Source organism: Pristiophorus japonicus, chromosome 13, assembly GCF_044704955.1.
Source record: "Pristiophorus japonicus isolate sPriJap1 chromosome 13, sPriJap1.hap1, whole genome shotgun sequence".
NCBI classification, from domain to species: domain Eukaryota; kingdom Metazoa; phylum Chordata; class Chondrichthyes; family Pristiophoridae; genus Pristiophorus; species Pristiophorus japonicus.
Window position 1 is genome coordinate 124,093,379 of NC_091989.1, and position 23,506 is coordinate 124,116,884.

The window sequence follows — 23,506 nt, forward strand, 5'->3', positions numbered from 1 at the left end:
GCTGCAAGTGGACAATGCCTCGGTTCTCATTTAAAGGCTTCTGTTCACAGTCATGGGGGCCGTACTTGTAGTCCCCCTCGCGCTCGATTATCTTTGGGAGAGGGAGCAGAGGCAGCAAAGAAGAGGAGATGTGTAGAGAGGGAGGAGGAGGGCCAGGAGGGCGCTCAACAGGAGGCCTTATCCACCTAGGGTCTTCCGAGAGCACTTCTCCTACCTGCACTTAAACAAGGAGCAGTGTATTAGGAGGCTCTGCTTCACCAAGGAGCTAGTGGTTGGTGACATCTCCGCAACCCCACCACTCATGCCCAGCACTCATAAAATGAGAGCCATTCTGCCACCAGGGACATCATCGAGCAGACCACGGAGTGCTCAAGCAATGGTTCTGCTGCCTTGACTCCTCGGGAGGAGCCCTCCAGTACTCGCCGAAGCAGGTGTCCCATTTCGGAGTGATCCGCTACATGTTTCACAACTTGGCCATCATGAGGGCACAGCCTTTGTCATTAGGGATTGTGGGTCCACCTCAGGAGGAAGAGGAGGAAGAGGAGGGAGGGAAAAGGCAGGCGGCAAATCTTGATGAAAGGTCATCAGATTTAAGCTACAAGGAAAAATAAAGAATAAAGCAGCGGAAGTGACACTAAGTACAGACTTGCAGCACTGTGCACATTTCTGGTCATATTATAACAAAGATATAGATGTGCTGCACACTCATTGACGTCACAAGCTGTTTCAGTTCCATTTCTGCAGTGAGCGCAGGCAATGCATGCGGGGCCGACCCGCAGGAAAAGGCAGCTGCCGGAAGCATTGCGGCCGTCATTTTTTCTTCTTAACGATCGGTGCTAAACCGCAGAATTCCTAGGCCAGAATGTTTGAACAGCATGCTCTGCTTGACCATTAGAAGCAGGCTTGAATGGAGTTCATCTCACATGTTTGATGCCATTGAGTTTCATAAACTCCTGGAACTCAAGACTTGTGAAGCAAGATCCGTTATCCGTTGTCGCTCACAACAATGTCAGGCAAACCATGAGTAGCAAACATGATACGAAGGCTCTCAATGGTAGCTGTAGACGTGCTGGATGACATAATAACACACTCTATCCACTTAGAATATGCATCTACTACAACAAAAACCATCTTTCCTAGAGCCTGCAAAATCAATGTGGATCCTCGACCATGGTTTGGATGGCCACGGCCAACGACTCAGCGGAGATTCCGTTGGTACTTTACTTAGCTGCATGCATGTATTGCACTGATACATGCATGATTCCAGATCAGAGTCAATTCCAGACCACCATACATGAGACCTAGCAATGGACTTCATCATGACAATACCAGGATGAGTGCTATGAAGTTCACGTACAAATTTTTCTCTACCTTTTTTAGGCATGATTACACGATTACCCCACAGTAAACAGTCTGACTGAATGGACAGCTCATCCTTGCGACAGTTGTAAAGTTTGGTCTCCTCACACATCTCCATAGGTATGGCAGACCAATCACCACTGAGTCCACACCGTTTCACAACCGATAAAATAGGGTCATGGCTGGTCCACATCCTAACTTGTTGAGCAGTGACAGGACCCATTACTAACAGTAGATCTACGGGTTGAGGCGTCTCCATCTCAGTTGTGGGTAAGGCCAGACGACTCAGTGCATCGGCACAATTCTTAGTACCAGGTCTATGACGGATGACGTAGTTATAGGCAGACAATATCAACGCCCACCTTTGAATGTGGGACGCTGCATTGGTATTAATATCTTTGTTTTCTGCAAACAATGAAATGAATGGCTTGTGATCCGTTTCTAGTTCAAAACGGAGACCAAACAGGTACTAGTGCATTTTTTTTACCCCATACACACAGGCCAAAGCTTCTTTCTCTACCATACTGTACGCTCTTTCCGCTTTAGACAGACTTCTCGAAGCATACGCAACAGGTTGTAGCTTGCCTGATTCATTTGCTTGTGGGAGTACACAGCCAACCCCATATGATGAAGCATCACAGGCCAATACAAGATGCTTACACGGATCATAATGAACAAGCAACTTGTTTGAACATAGCAGATTCTTGGCTTTCTCAAAGGCTCTATCTTGAGACGCACCCCAGACCCAATTGTCGCCATTTCTTAGTAACACATGCAGTGGCTCTAGTAAAGTGCTCAATCTGGGTAAGAAATTATCAAAGTAGTTGAGTAGCCCAAGGAATGAACACAGCTCCGTTACATTCTGAGGCTTGTTCATTATGATCCGTGTAAGCATTTTTGATGGCCTGGGTTTCCTTTCAATTCACACTTTTCTCTCCAATAAAAACAACACATACAGTAATTGCTTATGCAGGATTATCAGCCTAAATGCTATGTTTCCAAGTATTTCCCTGGACTTGCATGGTCCTCACTGGTAAAATCCTGTGTGCATGGACAAGATGGTGGACAGTTTGGAGCTGCTGTGTGGCATATGGGCATTAATTAAAACAAATGTACAAGTGCAAGTGGCTCTGCCTCCTAGTCGCTCCACTATCTTACATAAGCTATACTTAACTGAGGATATTTGTACAAAACACCTAAACGTTTCCACTGTGCGGGCTTGACCTATGTATTTCTGGTTCTGTTGATTTCAAAATTCTCATCCTTGTTTACAAATCCCTCCATGACCTTGCCCCTCCCTATCTCTGTAATCTCCTGCAGCCTCACAATGCCCCCCCACCCCCTGAGATATCATCGCTCCTCAGATTCTGCCCTCTTGAGCATCCCTGATTACAACTGCTCAACCATCGGTGGCCATGCCTTCAGCATCCTGGACCCTAAGCTCTGGTACTCCCTCTCTAAACCTCTCCGCCTCTCTACCTCTCTTTCCTCCTTTAAGATGCTCCTTAGAACCTACCTTTTTGACCAAGCTTTTGGTCGTCTGCCCTAAATTCTTCCTATGTGGCTCGGTGTGAAATTTATTTGTTTTGTCTTATAACACTCCTGTGAAGCACCTTGGAACATTTTACTACCTTAAAGACGCTATATAAATACAAGTTGTTGTTGTTGTGGTGGTGATACTTCAATATCATCCAGATCTTTAAAGTCATTAAGGGCACATTGAGATCTGATGATGAAGCTGTTTAATGATGCAAAAATTCCTCAGTAATGAGCATAACAAGGCTTTAACAAGCAAAGGTTAACTTTTTTTGGACTGTTTAATAACCCAAGTTGGCTTGGTTAGAATTATCAGAGTTGTGCTAAAAACAGTCAGATAGTGAGTTAAAGATTTCTACCTGCATTACAACATTCTTAAAAGTAGTGAACAGGAGAAAGTCATTGGTTATCAATCAAAGTCTTTTCACATTATGTCAAAATATATGATGAAGACTTCCTTGAAATCATTCTGAGTTTCGATGGTATCTCCTTTGTATTTCCTCAATAGTTCGACATGTTCTTTGTACACCTGTCCAAATGTGTCAGTCAAAGTCCCCCTATCATTTCTTGCTGTCACAAATGCCCCTCAACACTCTTATTTACAGCTGCCCTTGGGGATCTGTTCCCAGTTTAGCTGCAAATTCAGGAATGTTCCCTTAACCATATGGAAGAAAATACATATGATCTATCTCATTTCCACTATTATTTGTGTCTCCTGTAGTGTTCGCTGACAAGAACAAAGTTTGTTAAATGGCCTTCTGCCACGATTTCTTTCGGAGTTTGAGAATTTTGCAGGTTTGACCTTTATTTCCCAATTGCCAATTCTAAAAGTTACATTCATAATTCAGCTTCCAATAATAGCTGCATCATTTGTTTCTTTGTGTTCCACGTGGCATGGCCGTGCTCTGATAATGCAACATTACAATGCTATAGTTTCAGTTCAGATGCCCACTTGATAGACAGTGATTCACTGTCTATCAGTTCTTTTAGGAGATTAATCTTCCAATTTATCTTCAGCATTTGGCAGCTAGTCTAAAATTAACTGGTTTGAAAACTTTACCTGGGGCCTCCAGCCTCTGACACATTTCTAGATTCATAGATCTCAGTTTAACCTCAACCAAACTGTTGAGACTTAAACATAAGGCACTTGTCAAATATACTATCAGCAGTTAAGGACATTCTACAAAATTGTAACTTAGTTTTTTATCTTTGACACTTGCTGTACCGATATCTCAATCTACTTCCCTTGACGAACGTACAAGCCACATCTGAATGTCTTATCGTAGAACTGACAAGTTGTGCACCAATTTTTAATTTTTAACATTCTTATATTAAAAATGTCACTACAATATAATACAAATTAGTTTTCAGACTTACTTGCAGGTCTTGTTTGTCATTTTCAACTTTTCTAAATGTAGCCAGTCCACTTCTTTCCTTCCAACTTTTGATTCTTCTTCCTTTTAGACATGTATTCTTTCTGAAAGCTCTAGGAACAGCCAACTATCTGACAGAAGCGGCTTTGTCAGTAGATCAGATACACTCACCGTAGTCTTAAAGTGCACTCATCAATCAATATGTAATATAAACATAGAAATTTGAACTCTTTATAAAAGCTGCTTGCATATTCGGTTTGGTGGGATGGTAGGACCACTGGCTCCCAATGTGAGGAATCACATCGCTGCCAGCAACCCAAAAGTCACAACTTAATTCCATTTCTGTATAAGCTTTTTGTACAATGCGAATTTATAGAAACACCAATGACATCATAAGTTAGTTTTACATTTAATTGAATATTGCAATTCTGGTGAAATCTGGTTGTAATATACTTTTGTTTCAAAATAATACTTGTAGATGGCATTGTTGAATGTGTACATAATCCATAAATTTAAAATATATATATTCTACTAACACAATGTTACCAGGGTCTATGTTCTGATTTACTGTCATGTGGTAAGTGACAGACTAAATGTTAAGGCTACTTTGAGCTGTATTAATGTCACATGACACAGTTGATAAGAACCTAAGAACATAAGAATTAGGAGAAGGAGTAGACTATATGTCCCTTCAACCCTGCTCCGCCATTCAATAAGATCATGAATGATCATCGACCTCAACTCCACTTTCCTGCCCTATCCCATATCCGTTGAATCCCGTAGAGTCCAAACATCCATCTATCTCAGCCTTGAATATACTCAACGACTTAGCAGCCACATCCCTTTGGGGTAGAGAATTACAAAGATTCACAATCCTTTGAGTGAAGAAATTCCTCCTCATCTCAGTCTTCAATGGCCGACCCCTTATCCTGAGACTGTGCCCCGTAGTTCCAGACTCTCCAACCAGCGGGGAAACAACCTCTCAGCATCTATCCTGTCAAGCTCTCGCAGAATCTTTGTCGAATCTTCGAAAAACTGATGTGCATCAACACGCACAAAGGACAGTTTATATATCACAGACGCCCTTTTGGAATTCGCTCGGTAGCAGCCATATTTCAGAGAAACATGCAGAGTTTGCTGAAGTCCGTCCCGAGAACCATTGTGTTCCAAGATGACATCCTGATCACTGGTCGCGATGCCACCAAACACCTGCACAACCTGGAAGAGGTTCTGCGTTGTCTGGACAGAGTGGGACTCAGGCTAAAATTCTCCAAGTGCGTTTTCATGGCACCAGAAGTCGAATTCCTAGGGAGAAAGATTGCCGCAGACGGCATCAGGCCTGCGGACTCGAAGACAGAGGCCATCAAGAATGCACCCAAATCACAGAGTGTGAGGGAGCTGCGTTCATTCCTGGGTCTTCTCAACTATTTCGGTAACTTTCTACCTAGTTTGAGCACATTGCTAGAGCCCATGCACATGTTGCTGAGAAAGGGTAATGACTGGGTTTGGGCAAATCTCAAGACAGAGCCTTTGAGAAGGCCAGGAACCTGCTATGTTCCAATAAATTACTGGTACACTATGACCCATGTAAGCGGTTAGTGCTGCCTGCGATGCCTCATCATACAGGGTCGGTTGTGTGCTCCAGCAAGCCAATGTATCAGGCAAACTCCAACCAGTTGCATACAGGTCCAGAAGTCTGTCTAAGGCTGAAACAGCCTATAATATGGTAGAGAAAGAGGCTTTAGCATGCGTATATGGGGTTAGGAAAATGCACCAATACATGATTGGGTTTTGGTTTGAGCTTGAAACAGACCACAAGCCGCTCATTTCATTGTTTTCTAAGAGCAAAGGTATAAACACCAATGACTCGTCCCGCATCCAAAGATAGGCACTGACATTATCAGCTTATGATTATGTCATCCGCCACAGACACTGAAGACTGTGCTCATGCGCTTAGCCGGCTACCATTGCCCACAACCGGGATGGAAATGCCGCAGTCCGCAGACTTGTTTCTGGTCATGGATGCCTTCGAGAGCGAGGGGTCACCCGTCACGGCTTGCCAAATTAGGACCTGGACCGGCCAGGATCCTGTACTGTCAAGCGTAAAAAGGTGTGTCCTAAGTGGAAATTGGTCTGCCATTCCCAGGGAAATGCAGGATGAAATTAAGCCTTATAGCCGCCGCAAAGATTAATTGTCTATTCAGTCAGATTGTCTGTTATGGGATAATCGTGTTGTTATGCCAAAAAAAGGCAGGGAAATTTTTGTGCGAGATTTACACAGTACCCACCCAGGCATTGTCATGATGAAGGCAATTGCCAGGTCTCACGTTTGGTGGCCCGGCATTGACTCGGACTTGGAGTCATGCGTGCATCAGTGCAACACTTGCATGCAACTGAGTATCGCACCTGTGGGGTCTCCGCTGAGTCTATGGTCATGGCCATCCAAACCGTGGTCAAGGATCCACATAGACTTTGCCGGCCCCTTTCTTGACAAAATATTTCTAGTGGTAGTGGACGCTTACTCCAAATGGATTGAATGCGTAATCATGTCATCCAACACGTCCACAGCCACTATTGAAAGCCTCCGGGCCATGTTCGCCACCCATTGCCTGCCCATGTCCTTGTCAGCGACAACAGACCATGTTTCATCAGTTCGGAGTTCCACGAGTTTATGACCCGTAATGGCATCAAGCATGTCAATTCTGCCCCTTTCAAATCCGCGTCTAACAGTCAAGAAGAGCGGGCTGTCCAAACAATTAAACAGAGCCTAAAACACGTGACTCACGGCTCACTACAGACCGCTTGTCCCGCATTCTGCTCCGTTACCGGATGAGACCCCACTCGCTCACCGGGGTCTCTCCTGCCGAGCTGTTAATGAAGAGAGGCCTCAAAACCAGGCTCTCCCTTGGACACCTGGATCTCAATGATCATGTCGAAACCAGAAGGCAACGGCAGCAATGGTACCATGATCGCGCGGCCGTATCGCATGACACTGCTGTTCATGACCCAGTGTTTGTCCTGAATTATGGTCATGGTCCAAAGTGGGTTGCTGGCACAGTTTTGGCCAAGGAGGGTAACAGGATGTTTGTAGTCAAACTGTTAAATGGTCAAATGTGCAATAGGCACATCAACCAAACCAAACTACGATTCACAAACAACCCAGAACAAATTAAAGATGACATCATCATCGACCAACCAACACAAATCCAACCATCAGTTGACCCTTGTGTCATTCACGAAGACGAACCTACCATCCCCGACAGTCCTGTCAGACCGACTGCTCTGCAATGCAGCAATGGTCCTACTAACTCACCCAAGCTTGGGTTCAAACTGAGAAGATCAACCAGGGAGCGGAAGGCCCCGGACCTTCTCAACTTGTAAATACAACTTGTACCAAGGACTTTGGGGTGATGATATTATGTCTAATAACTGGGTTAAATAAAGGTACAGCAGTTATCATGGGCAACTTTAATCTACATATTGACTGGGCTATCCAAACTGGTAGCAATGCGGTGGAGGAGGATTTTCTGGAGTGTATTAGGGATGGTTTTCCAGACCAATATGTCGAGGAATCAACTAGAGTGCTGGCCATCCTAGACTGGGTGATGTGTAATGAGAAAGGACTAATTAACAATCTTGTTGTGCGAGGTCCATTGGGGAAGAGTGACCATAATATAGTAGAATTCTTTATTAAGATGGAGAGTGACACAGTTAATTCAGAGATTAGGGTCCTGAACCTGGGGAAAGGTAACTTCGATGGTATGAGACGTGAATTGACTAGAATAGACTGGCGAGTGATACTTAAAGGGTTGACGGTGGATAGGCAATGGCAAACATTTAAAGATCACATGGATAAACTTCAACAATTGTACATTACTGTCTGAAATAAAAATAAAATGGGGAAGGTGGCTCAACCGTGGCTAACAAGGGAAATTAAGGATAATGTTAAATCCAAGGAAGAGGCATATAAATTGGCCAGAAAAAGCAGCAAACCTGAGGACTGGGAGAATCTTGTAATACAGCAGAGGAGGACAAAGGGTTTAATTAGGAGGGGGAAAATAGAGTATGAGAGGAAGCTTGCTGGGAACATAAAAACTAACTGCATATGTGAAGAGAAAAGATTAGTGAAAACAAACGTAGGTCCCTTGCAGTCAGATTCAGGTGATTTTATAATGGGGAGCAAAGAAATGGCGGACCGGTTAAACAAATATTTTGGTTTTGTTTTCACGAAGGAAGACATAAATAACCTTCCGGAAATACTAGGGGACTGAGAGTCTAGTGAGAAGGATGAACTGAAGGATATCCTTATAAAGCGTGAAATTGTGTTAGGGAAATTGATAGGATTGAAGGCCGATAAATTCCCGGGGCCTGATAGTCTGCATCCCAGAGTACTTAAGGAAGTGGTCATAGAAATAGTGGATGCATTGGTGATCATTTTCCAACAGTCTATCGACTCGGGATCAGTTCCTATGGACTGGAGGGTAGCTAATGTAACACCACTGTTTAAAAAAGGAGGGAGAGAGAAAACGGGTAAATATAGACCGGTTAGCCTGACATGAGTAGTGGGGAAAATGTTGGAATCAATTATTAAAGATGAAATAGCAGCGCATTTGGAAAGCAGTGACAGGATAGGTCCAAGTCAGCATTTATTTATGAAAGGGAAATCATGCTTGACAAATCTTCTGGAATTTTTTGAGGATGTAACTAGTAGAGTAGACAAGGGAGAACCAGTGGATGTGGTGGTATTTGGACTTTCAAAAGGCTTTTGACAAGGTCCCACATCAGAGATTGGTGTGCAAAATTAAAGCACATGGTATTGGGGCTAATGTACTGACGTGGATAGAGAACTAGTTGGCAGACAGGAAGCAGAAAATCGAGATAAACGGGTCCTTTTCAGAAAGGCAGGCAGTGACTATGGAGTGCCGCAGGGCTCAGTGCTGGGACCCCAGCTCTTTACAATATACATTAATGATTTAGATGAAGGAATTGAGTGTAATATCTCCAAGTTTGCAGATGACACTAAATTGGGTGGCAGTGTGAGCTGTGAGGAGGACGCTAAAAGGCTTCAGGGTGACTTGGACATGTTAGGTGAGTGGACAAATGCATGGCAGATGCAGTATAATGTGGATAAATATGAGGTTATCCACTTTGGGGGCAAAAATACGAAGGCAGAATATTATCTGAATAGCGGCAGATTAGAAAAGGGGGAGATGCAGTGAGACCTGGGGGTCATGGTTCATCAGTCATTGAAAGTTGGCATGCAGGTACAGCAGGCAGTGAAGAAGGCAAATGGTATGTTGGTCTTCATAGCTAGGGGATTTGAGTATAGGAACAGGGAGGTCTTACTGCAGTTGTACAGGGCCATGGTGAGGCCTCACCTGGAATATTGTGTTCAGTTTTGGTCTCCTAATCTGAGGAAGGACATTCTTGCTATTGAGGGAGTGCAGCGAAGGTTCACCAGACTGATTCCCAGGATGTCGGGACTGACATATGAGGAGAGACTGGATCAACTGGGCCTTTATAGACTGGAGTTTAGAAGGATGAGAGGGGATCTCATAGAAACTTACAAGATTCTGACGGGACTGGACAGGTTAGATGCGGGAAGAACGTTCCTGATGATGGGGAAGTCCAGAACCAGGGGACACAGTCTTAGGATAAGGGGTAGGCCATTTAGGACTGAGATGAGGAGAAACTTCTTCACTCAGAGAGTTGTTAACCTGTGGAATTCCCTACCGCAGAGAGTTGTTGATACCAGTTCATTGGATATATTGAAGAGGGAGTTAGATATGGCCCTTACGGCTAAAGGGGTCAAGGGGTATGAATAGAAAGCAGGAAAGGGGTACTGAGGGAATGATCAGCCATGATCTTATTGAATGGTGGTGCAGGCTCGAATGGCCGAATGGCCTACTCCTGCACCTGCACCTATTTTCCATGTTTCTATGTTTTACCTGTCACCGGAGGGCGCGACTGTTGGAGTCCTAATGGTCACTGGCAGACACGTGCAAGCCGTGTATATAATGTTGGCAGTCATGTTGAATCCTCACTTTGAGAATAAATAAACTGGCGTAAGGTCATTCCTGAACTAGCTCACCGTACTTAGCCTCGTGGAGTTATTCGATACTTAACACTAATCTACTCAATCTCTCCTCATAGGACAACACTTTCATCCCAGGGATCAATCTGGTGATGTGAGTACAACATAGAAATCAATGTTTTATCCTGGCAAACTATTTGATCAGTTACAGAGCTGGTGTAATTAAGTGAAGTAGAATTGCAAATTCTGAATCTTGAAGTCATGAATGGTACCAACGATATGTAACATTCCCCCAAAAAATAAATGCCCCTTGTACTTGGGTTGGTGCTTATATGGTGACTCCCATACACGTTTGTAGTTACTGTGCTGCTGTCTGCTACATCGGGGTGCTTGACATTTATATTACTAGTTTGTGGAGATTTGCGCTGTGTGTTCTTGGACTCCAGGTGATCAGGAGAATGTAAATAAGAAAATCAATGGATGGAAGACATGCAGTGGATGGTCACTGAGAGTGCAAATTGGCAGCCTGCATCCCTTTCACTACTGTTATGATTGATTATTGTTCATGCATCATGTGACACGAGCTTGTGTTTTAAACCAAGCTGCAGCTCAGTCATTGGTTTGAAAAAATGTGAATATACAAGGAAGACACAATGTTGAATGACTAGATACGCATGTTGCAGCAAAGAATACATTTAAGGGAAATGTAAGGAATTGGAAGAAAAACGCCAGTTAAATGAGTTCAGTCAACAAGAACAAGAAAATGTTTGACATAAAATTGCACAAACCAAACTAGAAATGTTGCTGCAAAAATACAAGATCAGATGTATAACACTCCTCCATGAGTGGGAGGTGAGGTGATCAAGAACATATAATAGGAAGTGAGTGTAATTCTGATTTCAATTTTGACGAACTTGAGTCAAATGCAAGAAATATTCAGTTTAAAACCAAGAACTTCCTTTATTGTTGCAATAATCTTCCCGGTCATGATCTTGAAGCTCTTCCTGTTTCCTTGTAGCTGGTGCCAAACCTCCCCACACACTGCAGTCGATTATTTTAGTGGAGGCTGCTTAAATTAAAGAACTGGAGAAATGGTTACCCCTAGCACTTTCCAGCCACAGTTCCAATTGAACACCAAGTCTACACATGTTTGTGGTTTTAAAAAAAAAGAAATAGATAGGTTACTAATTCTTACTTGTGCCATGAAGAGAGCGGGGGAGGATTTCCGGACGGGAAATCCATCCTGCTGAAATTAAAATACTCGTCAGATTTGTTGAACAGTAATCACAATGAATAGTAGATGAACAGCAAACACAGACTTTGCTATTTCTCTTTGACATAATTGAAAACAACAAAGGCACTTCTGCACTAATCCTTACTGTACACTGGACTGAAAGCACAGTCTCTGACTAATATGTGGTGGTTTGTTGTGGAACAATCCACAATGTTTCTGACCTGTGTTTATCTACGATGGCTTCAGAATTACTGTTGACTAAATCAGCCACAGCCAACATCCTTCAAAGATCTGCCCGAACAAAGAACTATTTCTTTAAACAAATTAGAGCTGCCAATCAAACATGTACATTACACAAAAGCAAAATAATACAGATGCTGGAATCGGAAATAAAACCAGAAAATACTGGAAATAGTCAGCATCTGTGGAGAGAGAAACAGAGTGAACGTTTTAGGTCGATGATCTTTCATCAGAAGTGATGAAGATACATTATACGATATTAGTACTTGAATTGTGTGGCTTGTTCCCTTATTTTGGGGACAAATGACCCTGTCCCACCTGAATATTGTGAGAGGAATCCAACTAATTAACAACCACACCGTGAAAACAATGGAGCAGCCAAACAGGCAAACAACTCCAATTTACTACTTATATTGGGTCCAAGTTTGCCCCCTCTGCTGGAACGGCGCACCTCCATGAGGTGCGCGGACTTTGTAGTACAGAAATGGCGCCGATTTCTTACCTCCGTATTCTCCCGTTGGTTCTTGTGGCGCAGCTCATCAGCGTGGTGGGCGGAGCTACAGCCCTGCGCCGAAAAGAGTGCTGGCAGCTGCGCGCATGCGCAGTGGAGTCTGCGGGCGTGTGCAGTAGCTCCTGGCCCTCCCGGCACATCCTGGCTCCGGGCAACCCTATCCCTGGCCAAAGGGACGACATAATGTTCGCCGCCCCTATCCCGGGCCGAGGGGCCTGCCGCACAGGCCAGCCGCTGCCTTCCCGCGTTGAGGGCTACAAGAGACAGGTTGGTGGGGGAAAGAGTTTTGATGGGGGGGGGGGAGGAGAAGAGTTTTGATGGGGGGGGTGAAGAGTTTTGATGGGGGGGGGGGGAAGATTTTTGATCCGACGGGGGGGGGTGCGGGCCCGCTGTGAATCTCTTCACTCCTCCACCCCCCGTTAAGACGCTGCGTTCACCACCCACCACCCCCAGCCGCCCCCCCCCCCCCGAGGCCTGCCGCATTGAGCCTTATCCCTCCCTCCCCCCCCCCCCACCCTCACCCCCACCCATTCAGATGCCACCTCCTGCCTCCCCTGTACCAGGCCAAAGGGACTCCCACACAGCCAGGCACTGCCGAGTTTAGTTGAAGGTAGGATTTACTTCAGTTCTTTATTTGTTAATTTAATTATTTACTTCAGTTCATATTTTTTATTGAATGCTTATTGCTTTTTGTGCTTTCTTTGGATCTTGGTAGTTACTTGCGCCAATTCCTTAACTCTAGGTAAGGTTTTTCTGTGCGGACAGAAGTGGCAACATACGTTGGCCTAAGTTAGTTTGGAGCAACTACATAATTAAATTCTCACTATATTAAATATTGGATTTGGATTTGGTAATCAATAGCAGGTATTACTAACTTTACTAGAACAACATTGACTTGAATTACATGGTGCCTTTAGTGTAGAAAATGTCCCAAGGTGCTTCACAGAAGCAAAGGAAAACATGGATGCCAAGCCACAGAGGAAGATACTAGGAGGAGTGAGCAAAGTTTTGGTCAAAGAGATAGATTTTGAGAAGGGTCTTAAAAGGCAAAGGAGAGTGGTGCAGAGGGTGATGGTTTTAGTGGGCGAGGGGGGGAAATTCCAGAACATGAGGCCGAGGTGATTTATAATATTACTGGCAATGGTGGGGCAAAGGGAGGCCAGAGGCAGAGGGATGGGGGAGAGGAGTTGTAGCACTGGAGAAGAGTACAGTGATAGGTAGGGATGAGACCATGTAGAGATTTACACACAAGGATAAGAATTTGCAACTTTATTCCACTCCTATACCTTCCTACGCTAGTAAAATATCCATTTCTATCATTAGCTCTGAACTTTTTTATATCATTTTAAATTTCTGCCTGTATGCTTGTGATATCAAATCATCAGCAGTTAGAATCACTTGTTTTGCAATATCAGACACACAAGAGAAAAAATAATATACCACAAACTACATTTTTGCCACACGGTGAACTGAACCACCAGGGGAGCTATCTAGAAGCAGAGTTGAAAGTATCTCTTTTCAGTCTGCCTGTAGTGGCTCCTCTGTTATTTATGTCTGTAGGGGTAATACATGTTGTATACCTGATAGGGCAGATTATGATTATAACATGAAGGGCATTCAGAAATTAGCAAGTTCTTTCAATATATTGGTTACCTTGTCGATTTTATGCCTGATTAAAATTTTAAAGTCCAATCACGGATATTTACTTTTTCAGGGCAAGAAGTGCAGTAGTTGGTCGTGGCAATGTGTATTATATAAATACCAGCTTAACACAGTTTGGTCAGGTAAGATTTTATGTTTTAAATACATTTTTGTGGTTTGCCCTCCTTGGGCAGTGATGATTCTGCTATGCTGTATTACCGATTCCCCTCTCTGTTAAAAATGTACTAATTCCATTAGCACATTCATTTCGTTCTTATGCCACAATATTTATTGCAATATATACCAGCAGTAAGTAAAGCTCACCAGAGGGATACATCACCAATCCAAAGTGGTGAGTCTGTCAAGGTGGGGGTACAGCTGCACCAGGAGTACTGTGGATAATTCCAGCTGCCCTACTCCAATAAGGATATCCAGACATTAGATGCAGCACAGAGAAGGGCAGCCAAACTGTTACTGAGCTCAATGCACTGAGCTACGATGAGAGATTGAAGAGTTGGGATTGTTTATTGTGGAGAAGAGAAAACCAGGAGGAGATATTACTCAAGTACTCAAGATCCCTAAGGGAATAGATAAATTGAACCCCAATAATATGTTTGAGATTGTCATAAATTCTAGAACCAGGGGACGCTGGATCAAGCTTAGAAGAGGGAAAGTTCATAAAAAGTTTAGAGTTAACTGCTTTAAACAGAGGGTGGTGAATATCTGCAATGTACTGTCCAGGGAGGCACTGCAGGGAGATAGTGTCGACAAATATCAGGGAGAATGGAATACATGAGGGTAAGGGTGATTGAAGAGTATTTGTTTTTCAGACTGGCTTGATGGGCTGGAATTTATTCCATTCCTATACCTTCCTACCCAAGTAAAATATCCATTTCTATCATTAGTTCTGAACTTTTTTATACCATTTTAAATTTCTGCCTGTATGCTTGTGATATCAAATCATCAGCAGTTAGAATCAGTTGTTTTGCAATATCATAATCAGTACTGTTGACCAAATGTACACGCGAAGATGCACTAAGCACTTCATCACTAAGCGACGATATTACCCTTTCACCATATTCTCTGTCCTACTTATGGTGTTTTGCTTTAGAATCTATATTTTCCCTTTTCATAAAATTTAGAAGTTAGATTTAATCAAACTATTCTGCATAAAATTATGGGCTGGATCAACTGTCCCTCACTCGTCAATCTCTTTAGCTATATGCATGACATGACTGAGAATAATGTGCCTCAGGCTTAACAATCCATCCTAGTCATCATCATCATCATAGGTGGTCCCTCGAACAAGGATGACTTGCTTCCACACCAAAAGGGATGAGTTCACTGATGTTTCAATGGAGGACCCGATATTCCAGTCCTGAACTCCAGGGGTGGAAGATGCCTGTGCGTGGATTTTTTTAACGTGAGGTGGCTGTTGCACATCAGCCACCACACGGGCTTGACAGAGTTAGGCCTTTATCCAGTGGCAAAGGTAAACCAGGACGACTGGAGACCTGCTCTGCAGCACAGACCTAATGCGCACACAACAGTGTGGGCAGGGCTGTGCTGCCCCTGGGCCCTCGGCTCTTCTGGGCCCCGCACCCTCATTGGCCGTACCTCGGCCACGATCTCTCGCCACTCCTCTCTCACCGCTCCTCCACTACGATCTCTCACTGCTCCTCCGCACCAAACATTCATCGCACCTCCGCCACGATCTTTCGCCACTCCTCCGCCTCAATCACGTTACCATGTCCTTAATAATAGATTCTAGTATTTTCCCTGTTACTGATGTCAGGCTAACTAGCCTATAGTGCCCTGTTTTTTTTCTCTCTCTACTTTCTTGAATGGCGGGGTTACATTTGATAGCTTCCAATCCACAGGGACCGTTCTAGAATCTAGGGAATTCGGCAAGATCCAAACCAATGCAGCCACCACTATCTCTGCTGCCACCTCTTTTAAAACCCTAGGATTAGGCCATCAGGTTCAGGGGATTTGTCAGTTTTTAGCCCCATTAATTTCTCTAGTACTTTTTCTTTACTAATATTAATTGCTTTAAGTTCCTCGCTCTCATTAGACCTTTGGTTCTGCAAAATTTCCAGTACATTATTTGGCCTAGAAATTGGCCTCCTTAGCACCTCCCATTATCGCCTATGGCGGATGATAATGGGGCGCTAACCACTTCCCGACCGGGCGCAGCGAGCTGAACGACTCCCGTTAAGTTCAGTGGGAGGTTTGTGGCAGTGGTAGGACGTTCCTTTGCCCGGAGATCGTGACATCATTGCAGTGCACATCGCCCTGGTGGCGACCCAGTGCCAAACTTTGGTTCCGTTCCCTGAAGCATCACCGGACAAAAACACTGGCAGCTGCAGAAGGCATTAATCGGGAGGCCAGGCACTTTGGGGGTGAAAGTTAAAGGTGAAGTGGCTGAGTAAAAAAAATTTCAAAACTGGTGTTTCTAATTTTTTTAGATTCCTCTTCAGACGCAATCGATCAGCCCAGCACTCTACTGCAGTGCATCGGGCTGATCGGGCCCGATCGCGTCAGCCATCAGTATGTGGTTCCAATGCAGAGCCTGCAGCGATGGCCCTTCCATTTAAGGGAGGGAAGGAGCCTCCGAACGCGGCAGCGCAGCATGGCCCATTGTGCAGCACTGCACAACTACTGTCCACCTGCGTCCTGTTACGCTCCAGGAAGGAAGTGGAGCGCTTTAGTGCTTCACCTCCTTCCTGGAGAGCAAACCCTGAATTTTGTAAAAGTCATTAGCGCCTGCTACTATTTTTTTCAACATTTAAAGGTTCCTGCATTTCTCCCTCTTTGTGTCTTCTACTGTAAAGGAGACACAAAATATTTGGGGTTTAACATCTCTGTCATTTCCTTATTCCCCATTATAATTTATCCTGTCCCTGCCTCTAAGGGACCCATGTTTACTTTTGATAATCTATTCCTTTTTACATACTTATAAAAGCTGTTACAATCTGTTTTTATATTTCACGCTAGTTTACTCTCATGTTTTACATTCTCCCTCTATCAATTTCTTGGTAGTCCTTTACTGTTGTTTAAAACCCTCCCAAACATTGAAAGCCTCTGCTTTTAATCTAATACTATTCTTAAATGTTAGCCATTCTAGTATGGGGTATATACTGAAAATAGTATGGGTTACCCATTGTACATTTCTGATTTAGAGCAACACCACACTAACGGACCATATAGTTCAGGCTAAAACTACTAATTCAGTTAATACGAGAAACAAATATACATTGAAGGAAGTTACAGCAACGGATAAAATGATGAGATAATACTTAACTTGCTTTAATAATTTAAATCCTTTTCTAAAATCATTATAAGAATTTTAAAAAAATGAAACAGGACGTAATCCTGTTTTACGTTACAACAATATCTCTTGAAGTGTTCAACTAGTTCAGACTGCTATATCTCTATGGGATTATCAAAAATAATATTTTTAATATACTAAAAATAATGGGCTTGAAAGTATAACAGTGTATAATGTTTAACATTTCTCTGAAATTCCTCTCTGTTATTTCAGCAGAGATCAATTAACATTTGTTTAAGGGGGTTAATACTTCTACTAAAATAGCAGGTTGAGGAATTTCAGACAAATGCATAAGTGCACTTTTATTCCATAGCATAGCGATGGTCTTAATTAGTAGAGTGTATCCCAGCCAGAAATAATAGGTATGTACTTCTTGCAATTTAGTATATACTGTATTCGCTGCTTATGATGTGGTCTCCTCTATATTGGGAGACCAAAAGTAAATTGGGTGATCACTTTGCGGAAAACCTCCAATTAGTCCGCAAGCATGACCCCGCATTTCCAGTCACCTGTCATTTTAATTCTCCCCGTACTCCCACTGTGACCTTGGCCTTCTGCACTGTTACAATGAAGCTCAACGTAAGCTCGAGGAACAGCACCTTATCTTTTAATTAGCCGCTTTACAGCCTTCAACATCGAGTTCAACAATTTCAGATCATAAGCACTGCCCCCACTTTTTGGACAGCAGCTGTTGCTGATGATTCTACTATTCCCATTTACACTGCCTCAAGAACAATCTTTTATTTATTTACTTGTCTCATTATCATCTTCTTTTGCCTCGCACCATTATCCATTTTGTCATTTAATCTCCTTGCCTTCTACCCTATCACAGACCCCTTTTGTTCTTTCCTCCCCCCTCTGCCCTACCTCTGTACCTGTTACATCTTTAACTTGTTACAGTTCTGATGAAAAGTCATCGACCTGAAACGTTGGCCACGATTTCCCCTACCGAGGCGGGCTCAGTGCGTCCGAGGTAGGTGGCAGGTTGCAATACTGCTCCCGGCTCCATTCCGCTCGGTGAGAAGATTTTTCTGTTGATGGGGCTTGTTAAGCCCGCCGTGCGAGGTTCCCGGCCAATTAAAAGGAAGCTGGTCTGAAGACTTCATTAGATGATGCGTCATCAGCTGGTTTCCTTAAAGAGACCATTTCCACAATAATTTTGACAGTTGTGCTGTCAGTGTTCTGCAGCATTGAGGTGCTATAAACACGGACAAGCACTGCACAAAGGTGCACAGCTGCACCCAGGCTCTCCCATGACTCCCTCCATATGCTCATGGAGGGAGTCACAGCACACAGGGAGGTTCTCTTCCCTTCCAATGGATGGAAGAGACCTCCCCAGAGACCAACGCAGCCTGGTTGCACATTGCACAGGAGGGCACATGCAGGAATGTTGTCAGGAGGACCTGGCTGCAATGGCTCAAACCTTTTATTGGATGTTTTCTCCAATATTCGTGTAAAGTTTCTGCTGATGTGTTGCCAAACATTGAAATCTTTATTTTCAACACTTTTCAATCTTGGACAGATTTGCGTGCACCTTTGGAAGTGAATTGCAGTGAATGGTGAGATTTAACTGTAGTGTATGGAGACTGAACACTGTGAGCTCAAAGTAAAGTGTGACCGTAGTCTTTTATTGCTGGTCTCCAGAGTGTCTCTCCAACCTGTGAAGCCTTCTTAAATACCTGTGCTCCCAAGGGATTATGGGATCCCTTGGGACTCCAGGGGATGAGCTCTCTGGTGGCTGTACAGAGTAAATACAAGTCCATATAAATAACAACATTCCCCTCAAAGTCAATAGTGTAACTATTTACAATGTGAGTCGATCTGGGGCCTTTCTTGCCCTGGTTGATCATCTCGGTGTGAAAGCTGGTGTTGTTGAATCATTTGTTGGGCCCTTGCTGGGCTGCTGTGCAGCTGGCCTTGCTGGGCTGCCTGGTGTGTTGGGCCCTGCAGGGTTGCTGAGAATGACAGGTTCTGCTTCGTGGTCAGCCATGGTGTCATTTGCCACTGGTGTGTGTGTTGGGGGATCAAAAAATGTAGGGTCCAAGGTGGGTTGCTCAGGGTAGTCCATGAATCTGAGTTTGATTTGGTCCAAGTGTTGCCGATGAAGGAGTCCATTTGAAAGTTTGACCCGAAACACCCTGCTCCCCTCTTTGGCCATGAGAGTGCCAGGAAGCCACTTGGGACCTTGTCCATAATTTAATACAAATACAGAATCATTGACTTCAATCTCGTGTGACACATTTGCACTATCATGGTATGCACTTTGTTGAAGGCACCTGCTCTCTACCTGTTCATATAGATCGGGGTGAACTAATGAGAGCCTTGTCTTAAGTGCTCTTTTCATGAGCAGTAAAGCAGGTGAGATCCCAGTGAGTGAGTGGGGTCTCGTGCGGTAGCTAAGCAGGACTCGGGATAGGCGAGTCTGCAGTGAGCCTTCAGCTACCCTCTTCAAGCCTGGCTTGATGGTTTGCACTGCTCTCTCTGCCTGACCATTGGACGCTGATTTAAACAAGGCAGATGTGACATGTTTGATCCCATTACGGGTCATGAATTCTTTGAACTCAGCACTGGTTAAACATGGCCCGTTGTCACTCACCAGGACATCGGGTAAGCCATGTGTAGCAAATATGGCCCGCAGGCTTTCAGTGGTGGCAGCAGATGTGCTAGCCGACATTATCTCACATTCAATCCACTTGGAGTAGGCGTCTACAACCACAAGGAACATTTTACCCAAGAACGGGCCTGCATAGTCAACGTGTACCCTAGACCACGGTTTGGAGGGCCAAGACCATAAACTTAGCGGCGCCTCCCTGGGTACATTGCTTAACTGCGAGCATGTATTACATCTGTGAACACAGGACTCTAAGTCCGTATCGATACCGGGCCACCACACGTTGGATCTGGCTATCGCTTTCATCATTACGATGCCTGGGTGGGTGCTGTGGAGGTCATTGATGAAGGTGTCTCTGCCCTTCTTGGGGACGACTACTCGATTGCCCCACAGAAGGCAGTCTGCCTGTATAGACATTTCATCTTTGCGCCGCTGGAACGGCTTTATCTCTTCCTGCATTTCCACTGGGACACTGGACCAGCTCCTGTGAAGCACACAGCTTTTGACTAGAGATAATAAGGGGTCCTGGCTTGTCCAGGTTTTGATCTGCTGGGCAGTGACGGGTGATTGCTCATTCTCAAATGCTTCCATAACCATGGCTAGATCTGTGAGCTGCGCCATTTCCACCCCCGTGGTGGGCAATGGCAGCCTACTGAGAGCATCGTTGCAGTTTTCTGTATCTGGCCTGTGGCGGATGGGGTAGTTGTATGTGGACAATGTGAGCGCCCATCTCTGGATGCGGGCCGATGCGTTGGTATTTATCCCTTTACTCTTGGAAAACAGGGATATAAATGGCTTATGGTTAGTTTCCAATTCGAATTTTAGCCCAAACAGGTATTGATGCATTTTCTTTACCCCATAGACATACTCCAACGCTTCTTTTTCAATCATGCTGTAGGCTCTCTCGGCCTTAGACAGACTCCTGGATGTATAAGCAACCGGTTGCAGTTTCCCGAAATCATTAGCTTGTTGCAATACACACCCGACGCCATATGACGACGCATCACATGCTAGTACCAAACGCTTACATGGATCATACAACACAAACAATTTGTTTGAGCATAACCATTTTCTCGCTTTTACAAAGGCATTTTTTTGGCTTTTGCCCCAAACCCATTCGCCCCCTTTACGTAGTAAGTGGTTCTAACAGTGTGCTGAGACCCGGTAAGAAGTTACAAAAGTAGTTCAGGAGTCCCAGAAACGACCGCAGCTCCTTCACGTTCTGTGGCCTCGGTGCGTTCTCGATTGCCTCCATCTTCGCTATAGTGGGTCTGATGCCGTCCGCCGCAATCCTCCTTCCCAGGAACTCCACTTCAGGCACCAGGAAAATGCACTTCAAGCATTTTAACCTGAGCCCCATGTGGTTGAGCCGACTAAGAACCTCGTCCAGGTTTGCAGGTGCTCGACTGTGTTCCAACTTGTGACCAAGATGTTGTCCTGGAAGACCACGGTGTGCGGGACCGACTTCAGTAAACTTTCCATGTTTCTCTGGAATATCGCCGCCACTGATCAGATTCCAAACGGGCATCTGTTATAAACAAAAAGACCTTTGTGCGTGTTGATGCAGGTGAGGGCTTTCGATGATTCCTCCAGTTCCTGTGTCATGTAGGCTGAAGCCAGATCCAGCTTCGTGAACGTCTTTCCTCCCGCCAGCATTGCAAAGAGGTTGTCAGCTTTTGGTAGTGGGTATTGATCCTGCAGAGAGAAACGATTGATAGTTACTTTGTAATCACCACAGATTCTGACGGTGCCATCTCCCTTGAGGACTGGGACAATAGGACTGGTCCACTCTCTGAACTCGATGCCCTCCCGTTGTAGCCGGTCTAACTCGATCTCTACCCTTTCTCTCATCATGTACGGTACTGCTCTCGCCTTGTGATGGATGGGTCGCGCTCCTGGAATTAGGTGGATCTGCACTTTTGCTCCTTGGAATTTCCCGATGGCTGGTTCGAACAGCGAAGGAAATGTGTTTAAGACCTGGGCACACAAAGTGTTGTCAGTGGACGATAGCGCTCGTACATCGTCCCAGTTCCAGCATATCTTTCCCAGCCAGCTCCTGCCGAGCAGCGTGGGACCATCGCCCAGTAGCACCCAGAATGGTAGCTTGTGCACCACTCCATCGTAGGAAACCTTTATGGTAGCACTGCCGATTCCAGGAATCAGTTCTTTCGTGTAAGTTCTTAGTCTCATGCGAACTGGAGTTAAGACTGGCCTTGAGGCTTTGTTGCACCATAACCTTTCAAAAGTCTTTTTGCCCATGATGGACTGGCTCGCGTTCGTGTCCAGCTCCATTGACACCAGGAGTTCATTTAGTTCAACATTCAGCATTATCAGGGGACAATTCGTGGTGAATGTGTGCACCCCATGTACCTCTGCCTGTTCTATCTGAGGCTCTGGTTCGTAGTGATCCTCCGTGGATCCGTCCTCCTCTGCAACGTGATGGTTTGCAGGTTTAACAGGCTTAGCAGCTCACCTGCACACTCGTTGGAGGTGTCTCATTGTTCCACAGCCCTTGCAAATGTATCCTTTGAATCAGCATGAATGGAAATGATGATCACCCCTGCAGCGCCAACAAGATGTTTATGGCCTTGCATTCATCACCCTTGATGGCGGACTCTGAGACATCTGCGGAAGAGTAGCTGCAGGTATGTGTGACCTACCCTGTATGTTACAATTCGAAAACAACATCATTTTGTTCACAGTACTTGCAGCAGCACTTGTGTGCTGAGAGATTTGCTTAGTATTGTCACTAGTGGCAATGAACGCCTGGGCTATCGCTATGGCCTTACTCAAGGTTGGGGTCTCTACAGTTAAAAGCTTGCGAAGTATGGTTTCGTGGCCAATGCCAAGTATGAAAATGTCTCTGAGCATGTGCTCCAAATGTCCTTCAAATTCGCAATGTCCTGCACGGCATCTCAGCTTGGCGACATAACTCGCCACTTCCTGGCCTTCAGACCTTTTGTCGGTGTAGAACCAGTACCTCGCCATCAGAACGCTTTCCTTCGGGTTCAAATGCTCTTGGATTGCTCCGTGGGTTTCGCTGGAGTGAGCAGATTCTTCATGAGGCCATACATTGGTGCCCCACAGACGGTGAGGAGGATCACTCTACTTTTGGCAGCGCTCTCTTCCCCATCTAGCTCGTTGGCCACGAAGTATTGGTCAAGTCATTCCACAAAAGTTTCCCAATCATCTCTCTCTGAAAATTTCTCCAGGATGCCCACTGTTCTCTGCAACTTTGGGTTTGCTATCTGTAACTCGACGCCAGTTGTAGTGTATGGAGAAAGAGTCAGACTGAACACTGTGAGCTCAAAGTAAAGTGTGACCTTAGTCTTTTATTGCAGGTCTCCAGAGTACCTCTCCAACCTGTGAAGCCTCCTTAAATACCTGTGTTCCCAAGGGATTATGGGATCCCTTGGGACTCCGAGGAATGAGCCCGCTGGTGGCTGTACAGAGTAAACACAAGTCCACATGTATAACACTAATGGTAACCTCCGCACTGGTGATGTGTGAAAGCAATGGCTTGGGAATTGCAGGGATGCTTTATGTTGCTGGTATGCGTTGGTATCAACGCGGCACATCACGTGGCAGGCAGCGTGTACAGCATCAAGTGAAGTAAATCTGGCCATGGTGAGGCCA

At 44.8% G+C, this 23,506-nt stretch overlaps 1 protein-coding gene across 3 annotated transcripts in view; it reads left to right on the plus strand.

Annotated features, from left to right (window-relative positions):
* Nucleotides 1–23,506, plus strand: part of dpep2 (dipeptidase 2) — a 127,658-nt gene that overhangs the window by 38,657 nt on the left and 65,495 nt on the right. For all 3 annotated transcript variants that reach the window (XR_011596230.1, XM_070896925.1, XM_070896926.1), the window contains exon 6: nt 14,002–14,071. Coding sequence is in view for 2 of the 3 variants with exons in the window: in XM_070896925.1 (XP_070753026.1) it covers nt 14,002–14,071 (70 nt within the window). In the remaining variant the exon portion in view is untranslated. The remainder of the gene's footprint in view (nt 1–14,001; nt 14,072–23,506) is intronic.